We start from the raw sequence: 6,973 nt of genomic DNA, 5'->3' as shown, positions 1-6,973 counted from the left end.
GTTCTAGATTTTCCTTTGGGTGTTCAATCACTAGCTGTGAACAGTCTATACATAACAAGACAAGAACCTGGGATTGAATTCTCTGAAAAAGTGAACTGAAGCAGAGTTCACTCCTTAACCTCCTCAATAGTGTTACTACTATTATTGTTGGCATACTAGTCAACTAGTATATACTAGTATAGAATACTGCGCATTCTCAGTGTAGGTGCGACTGTTTCTTGGTCCGCGCATGCGCGCTTCAGGCTCAGATTCATTCACAAACGGGTCTTTCTGCCACACATTCTCTGTAGGAATGGCTGATTCGTTCACAGCTCATAAAATCGGGTCTTCGAGTCCTGAGTCTCTCGTTCACTAGTCTCATGGCCGCTGCGCAGGCTCAGTGTAGAAATTTGTGATTTGTTCATGACTCATAACTACGAGTCTTCAGGTCTTTCGTTCATTATTCACATGGTCACAGCAGTAACAGGATCGATGCTGTTATTACTGGGAGGAGAGCTGTCTGATGTTAGCATGAAAGTTAGCATTATCTATGTAGCTATGGGATGGACGTTTAATTTTCCTTTCCATTGGAATGAATTCATACGCTACAGATCTTCAGTGAGCAGGTAGGCTGAAGTGAACAGAATTTTTTAATGATAGGCGGAGCGCTCTCCAACCGGAAAATGAAGTAATCGGTCATTTCAGCTTCAGCAGGCTGTGGCCCAAAAGGCTGCTCAATAGTTTAAAAGCAAGCGTGTGGATTATATGACAAGTGAAGCAAACCATGCTGCTCTTCGGTGCTTTTTCAGTCATTACTCAAATGACAGCTACAGCGCCATCACTGGTTCCAATGAACAAAATGAACGAATGACTGAACGACATTAAAAGACACGTCAGAGTCAGTAAAAAGATCCGGACCTCTCGTCACGACCCGATGCAGACCTGACTGAACAACCTGCAGGGAGAGGCGGAGAGCCAGGGGGCGTGGCTTCGACGAGCCCAGCGAGCTGGTTACAGCACTGACCAATCACCTGCCACCGCGGACTTCTGGTTACAGCACTGACCAATCACCTGCCGCCGCGGACTTCTGGTGTGTTAACTTCTGCTGCAGCACGGCGACGGGACGGCGATTCTCTCCGGACAGTAGGAAGCACAAAAATCACAACTTTCGCTTTGCGACAAAATGAAGTCGAGCAACTTCGTAATGGCGGCGTGGAGAGGATGTGGGCTGACCTTCGGACGGCCACAACCTGCGTCTCCTGTTTTCTGCATGGTGAGCTCGAAGACCGAGGGTCCTCTTGCGAACTGCTTTGTTTGGCCTTTCTCCTTCATTGTAGATAAGACACCGTTTTTTTATTTTTTTTTTTTTTTACTGAATCATCTTCCTCAGGTTGAAATTTAGCACCCTGAGTCCTGATTCATCTAAGGCCACTTGTCCATCCCCTGTTGCCTTGGTCTTCATCTTGTTAATGCCCTTTATGCTTGAAAAATGTTTCTATGCAGTTTCATAACAATCATAACAATGTTATCAGTAGTCAATTGGTTAAATATCAGCCAGGTTTTATTTTACTGCACATGAAAAACATTTCAGCTCACCATTTATTGCAGATGTTATTTCACTCCAGCTGTGGCTCATGTGTGATGTTTGTCCAGATGCGAAGGGTCCTGCTGTCCACACAGCCTGTCCCCGCAGCCAGACTGCCCTACAGAGTGAAGGTATCGGCTGGGAAACGCTACGCCTGGTGTGCATGTGGACACAGCAAGAAACAGGTGAGCAGATGGCAAGCTTCAGGTTTCAGTCACACCTGGACAACAATGAGACTCGCTTCAAGTCACAGCACCCTGAATTCCTGAATGTATGAATGGTGCTATACAAATAAAGTTGTCTTGTCTTGTCTAGTGTACATTAACGCTGATTTGAAACTGCCTGTTGAGACACTTGACTTTTTGTTTGAATGACAATAAATGTATGCACAAACTGATAGCTGAGATCTTTCTTTAGGTTTACAGTGTTTCATACTGTGATCAAGCTTCATTTGTTTTCAGAGATAAACTGATTAACGTAAGCACAGAAAAATCTTCAGGAAGGAACTGAATCCAAAAATCACTTTACTGGGAAACTTAAGTGCTGTTAGGCTAAAGGAATTGGAAAATAATGGCCCCTAATGGCTTCTCCATCAGTTTGTGTATGGATGAATATGACATGTATTGCCAGGTACATTGATTATTCAGTATGATTACAAATGGGTAGCCCATCTGCCAGTAAAACAACTGAACACTGAACTGTTTTAAATTATCTGAGAATTGGAATAAAATTATTAGTATCCTTACTTGTATCTGTAAGTGATAGGAAAATAATGTTGTTGTCTGTGTATCCTTTTTTCTCCCTCCTTCAGCCGTTCTGTGATGGAGCGCACAAGACAGCAGCACCCACCATCTCTCCTCTGCGTTTCACCCCCGATAAAGACAGGACTCTGATGTTGTGTGCCTGTAAGCAAACTAAAAATGCACCACACTGCGACGGCTCACACTTTAAGGTCATGTGGCAGGATTTGGTGAAGTCAGTGAAAGGTGTCTTTAAATGAATGGCATTCAACATGTCTGACAAAGAGCAGTGACTCAGTGAACAGTAGGAAACTTTGACTTTACCTCAAGAAGAAATTGTCATGCAGTAAAATATCAGAGTAAAACTTAAAAATATCACAATGCAACATTTTATTATCAGTAATCAGTAATCACTTCTTATATATATTGAGTGAACAGTATATTGCTTGATTTTTGTTTTGTTCTGTTATGAACTTTTGAGTTGTATTTTTGTATTGCCTTCATATTATTCCTAGTTATTACCTCAATGCTCATGTTCCAATATGGTGTGTATGTGGAGGGGAAGAGCATCTAAGTGCTTTTTGATATTGACTACAAATCTATCATGGGTTCCTTTTGCCAATCTGACAGGGTTTTTCTGAATGGTAATGGTATAATGGTATAAGGGAGTATATTATGTATTTTGTATTTAGAGTTTCTTCAACTATATTTTTATTGCATTTCCTCAGGGAAGAACATTGACTTGCATCGTATCAATAAAGTGCAGTATACAAATCACAGGAGGTGCCTGGGGAGTATGTTTTTTTGTTTGTTTGTTGTTATTGTTGTTTTTGATAAAAGTATCTGTCAAAACAGCATTGTGATGTAAAGGAGGTGCTCCGTCCTCTCAACTCATATGTTCTGCACATAATTATGCTTATTTTTGTATTTGAATATGAAATTAAAGTGAAGTCTTTGTTTAACTACTGCCTTTTTAATAATCATGTCAACAGTATTTCATTCAGCCGTTAAAAACAAAGTGTAATATGTAGTGGAAGTTGCAAAAAAGGACCTTAAGTTACAGAAACATTTTTCTGGATTTCAAATATTCCATGTTCAATCATATTAATATTGATAATTTCAAGATGAATAATGATAAATATGTCTCATTTAATGAGTACAAAACTCGTCCGGTCCAGTCTGCAGAATCACTTCCCTTCTATCTGCCCGTCATCACAACTCGCCTCCTTATTGGCTCAGCCGCGAACACATGACTCTCCCGGAAGTGATTTTTTTCTCTCTTGAGCAGCTGATATTTGAAGGGGGGTTGAGGTGTCTCTGTCACAGGAAACATGAGCATGCTGGTGACTAAGTTAGACCACATATGGATCACTTTAACCTTGAGGCTCGCTCGGCCACCAGCTACGGCAACTCCCAAGGTAAAAAAAAAAAAAAGTCGGAGCACCAACCATCGTTTCATCGTAGTGTGAAATACTGACTGTGTGCAGTCAACAAATAGGTTGCCACTAAAAGACAGGCTGTATTTCGTGCGTGACACGAACAGCATTAGCGAGCCCAGCATGGATGGAGTTGTTGCGCCACCTGCCGCATCACAGTGAAGCTCGTGCACAGTCTGGTGATTGTTTTCAGATGTTTGGACCGGAAGTCCCCCGGACTGTCCCGTCCGTCGTGTGGACATAGTTATCCTCCAGGTGTGATCGTTGCTGCTCAGCCGTCCGGGCAAAAGATTAAAAGATAAATAAATCGGAGGTGCCATCGGTAGCAGCAGTGGCGGACCTGCTGGCTGTGACTCATCGGGACAAGTTGAAATGAGGTCAGCTGGACGTCCTTTGCAGATGCATTTCAGCTCCGGCTCTCCGCGGTGCTCCCGGCTGTAATGACGGCTGAATGGTAGTTCATTCTTCTGGGACAGGATCGCAGGATGTTGTAGACCTCTTCTGTAGAAGGACGTTTTCTGTTATCTGACATCGCCCCCTCTTCATTGTGGCTATCCTCAAAGTAGTGTGTAGTTTTAGTCCAATACTAATTTAAAAACCAACACTCACCTTTCTTTCTTTTTTTTTTTTTGCTATTTGACCGTATTGCATGCTCTTCTCTGTCTTCACACAGCATTAAACTCTGGTGTATTTTAATTCACCAGGCTATTTTAGGTCTGCCACCTTCTGACCTAAATCTGTCAGAAAGTTACTCGATCTCTCCATCTTCGGTCGCTGGATGTTGTCTTGTTGTCTGAACTAAATTTTGGAAAAGAGCTGCTTCCTTTTATTGGAACCAACCAGAGAAAGTGAGCTGGGCTTGTTGGTCCCTTTGGACTGACAGAGGAGAACACACCTGACTGTGGAGGTTTTTGCTTGATCTGATTAGGATTTTATTCCATCTTTAGAAATTAATGTGCTTTGTTTGCTTTTTCAATGTCTTCATGCTTCTTATGTTTGTATGTATGACTGCTTATTCACTCATTCATTCATCTTTTATTGATTTCCAGTGCTGGAGCCAATCCCAGCTCACATTAGGGCAGGAAGACAGTCATTCTCAAGGCCAACACACAGAGACAGACAGAGACTAACAACCCATTGCCTACGGGCAATTTAGAATCACTAATTTACCTAAACATGATGTCTTTGGACTGTGGGAGGAGATGCAAACTCCACACAGAAAGACCCCATGCCTGCAATCTTCTCATCACAAAAGAGATTTGTAATGTAAACTAGGTTTTTCCTGGTTAAATAAAAACTATTGAATATCCTTATTAAATGTGAAATATTCGCCACCACTCATGTTAGCAGGACCTTAACAAAGTACCACCTAACGCCCAGGGCACCAACACAGGTGCTTTCACTTGCTCTTGTTAATGGCATTTTGCTCAGGTTCATCTCGCTGCCTGTTAGCTGCAGTAACCAAATCAAAGCAACACTAAGACTCTTAAATAACATTAACAATGATCACATGCACATTACCAGGACTATGGAAGTGGCAGCCATTTATAGTAATAGTATTTATATTACACTCTTCCTGCTATGGCATAAAAATGTTTGTTAAAAGCTGAGCAGTGAGTCAGAAAGGGTTGAAACAAATGGTGCAGAGACATGGAACAGTCCCCCAGAAATATTTTTCTTTTATTTTTTGCAATTTGACTGTGAGAGACAGGTGGGGGGGGGGCATGAAATGCAGCAAAGGGCCATAAGCTAGGCTCAAACCCCAGCTGCTGCTGCTCGGAATAAAGGGGTGATATACTTGATTATGTATATTCATATTCAAATATATCTTGAGTGTTAATATATACTGACTTTTATATTGCTAAACATTATGACTGCTCTAATACTATTATATATGCTGCTACACTAAATAATCAAAACACTATTTCATATTACTGTAATGTCCACAGGTTCAACTCTCCACGCTCCCTCCAGAACCTGTCATCCCCTCCAAGAAGCCTTTCAAAGTGGAGCTGCTTGGGGGGAAGCGTTACTCGTGGTGCACCTGTGGATACAGTAAGAAACAGGTAAAATTCATTTTAAAATTGTCTATCACACAGTACAAAGCCCTGTGTTTCCTTTGGTACAATCTTTACTTTCAGCCTTTCTGTGATGGAGCCCACAAGCTGAAAGCCCAAGGCCTGTCCCCACTACGCTTTGTCCCAGAGACAGACTCCACGGCTTGGCTGTGCGGATGCAAATACACCAACAACCCCCCTTACTGCGATGGCACGCACAAGCAGGACTTCATTATTTCTGCCACACTACATAAAGAGACTGAGTCTTGAACAGGGAGGATTATCGCTGGAAAGTTTTGGTGTGGTCACTAAATTTTGTAAAGGCAGCGCATAAACTTTGCTGCTGCAGCCACAGTTTTATAAATCAGTGCAGTCCAGGAACACAGCACATAAAACATTATCAAACATGGCAGGCATGTAAACCTTGTCAGTATTTCATGTAGATGGTTACTGCCACAGTCCCAGACCTCAGCCTGGCTGTTTTCATCCATCATCAACAATTTTATCTTAAAAATTTGATGTAATAGTTGTCTTGATTAATGGTTATAAGAGTGGGATGCTTGAAGGGGTTCCTTAGAGTCAACAGGAAAAATGTATTTATTTTGTTTGTATTTTGCATTGTATTATGTGAGAGTAACACGATGGAACAATGTATGATTGTATGACATCTCAAGGCAAAAATCTTATTTCAGAACTACTGACTCAGATATTTACAGGGGACAATGGGGACTGGTGTGTGTATGTGATAATACAGAGCCATGTGTTACTCTCCTGCCAGGTTAAGCTTCAGCTGTCTAAAGTGAAATGCCACACTGTTTCCCCTTTTAACCTTTGAAATGTTTATATATTTTCCTTTATTAAAATGAAGACATGTTCACTAAACTGCTAGCAACCAGTAAATGCTTTCACTTTTAACGTTCAAGAGGTTTTGACATTTGAAAACAAGTTGTGTTGGTGATCAAGTGAATCACTTAGGAGGGGAGGCAACATGTTGAGTCCAGTCTTGCTTAAAGCTTAACAAATGTTTCAGAATTCACAGATGTTTGTGTGCCAGGTTGCAGTTCTATCTGGATTATTTACTTCATGCTCTTAGGAGGCAATTGACTCAATAACTGATGAGCTAACAAATGTGAAAGAAAAAGACCTCCTCATAGATACTGAAAATCTGACAGAAGT

The 6,973-nt window shown here is 41.5% G+C and overlaps 2 protein-coding genes across 4 annotated transcripts; both read left to right on the top strand.

Moving 5' to 3' along the window:
* Positions 1-1,000: 1,000 nt before the first annotated feature.
* Positions 1,001-3,260, top strand: LOC115041286 (CDGSH iron-sulfur domain-containing protein 3, mitochondrial-like). Its single transcript, XM_029498640.1, has 3 exons — positions 1,001-1,252; positions 1,633-1,749; positions 2,376-3,260. Exons 1-3 carry the CDS (start codon positions 1,163-1,165, stop codon positions 2,562-2,564), a joined length of 396 nt encoding a protein of 131 aa, XP_029354500.1. The 5' UTR covers positions 1,001-1,162; the 3' UTR covers positions 2,565-3,260.
* A 330-nt stretch (positions 3,261-3,590) lies between these two features.
* On the top strand, positions 3,591-6,704 carry LOC115046273 (CDGSH iron-sulfur domain-containing protein 3, mitochondrial). 3 transcript variants are annotated; one of them, XM_029506553.1, is made up of 3 exons: positions 3,591-3,722; positions 5,690-5,806; positions 5,882-6,704. In XM_029506553.1, exons 1-3 carry the CDS (start codon positions 3,636-3,638, stop codon positions 6,065-6,067), a joined length of 390 nt encoding a protein of 129 aa, XP_029362413.1. In that variant the 5' UTR covers positions 3,591-3,635; the 3' UTR covers positions 6,068-6,704. The 3 variants fall into 3 exon arrangements, 2 of the variants coding, with proteins under 2 accessions (XP_029362413.1, XP_029362404.1); XM_029506544.1 differs by having other exon boundaries at positions 5,690-6,704; XR_003840921.1 differs by lacking the exon at positions 3,591-3,722 and adding an exon at positions 3,731-4,117 and having other exon boundaries at positions 5,690-6,020.
* Positions 6,705-6,973: the final 269 nt, after the last annotated feature.

Source organism: Echeneis naucrates, chromosome 1 (assembly GCF_900963305.1).
Source record: "Echeneis naucrates chromosome 1, fEcheNa1.1, whole genome shotgun sequence".
Classification (NCBI taxonomy): domain Eukaryota; kingdom Metazoa; phylum Chordata; class Actinopteri; order Carangiformes; family Echeneidae; genus Echeneis; species Echeneis naucrates.
This window is presented reverse-complemented; position numbering and strand designations above follow the sequence as displayed.

What these genes read in the sequence shown, in the direction of transcription:
- LOC115041286 (XM_029498640.1), top strand. Translation starts at nt 1,163, where the DNA reads ATGAAGTCGAGCAACTTCGTAATGGCGGCGTGGAGAGGATGTGGGCTG. An exon ending in CGTCTCCTGTTTTCTGCATG is followed by an intron (nt 1,253 to 1,632) that starts GTGAGCTCGAAG and finishes ATGTTTGTCCAG; the next exon opens with ATGCGAAGGGTCCTGCTGTC. An exon ending in GTGGACACAGCAAGAAACAG is followed by an intron (nt 1,750 to 2,375) that starts GTGAGCAGATGG and finishes TCCCTCCTTCAG; the next exon opens with CCGTTCTGTGATGGAGCGCA.
- LOC115046273 (XM_029506544.1), top strand. Translation starts at nt 3,636, where the DNA reads ATGAGCATGCTGGTGACTAAGTTAGACCACATATGGATCACTTTAACC. An exon ending in CAGCTACGGCAACTCCCAAG is followed by an intron (nt 3,723 to 5,689) that starts GTAAAAAAAAAA and finishes TAATGTCCACAG; the next exon opens with GTTCAACTCTCCACGCTCCC.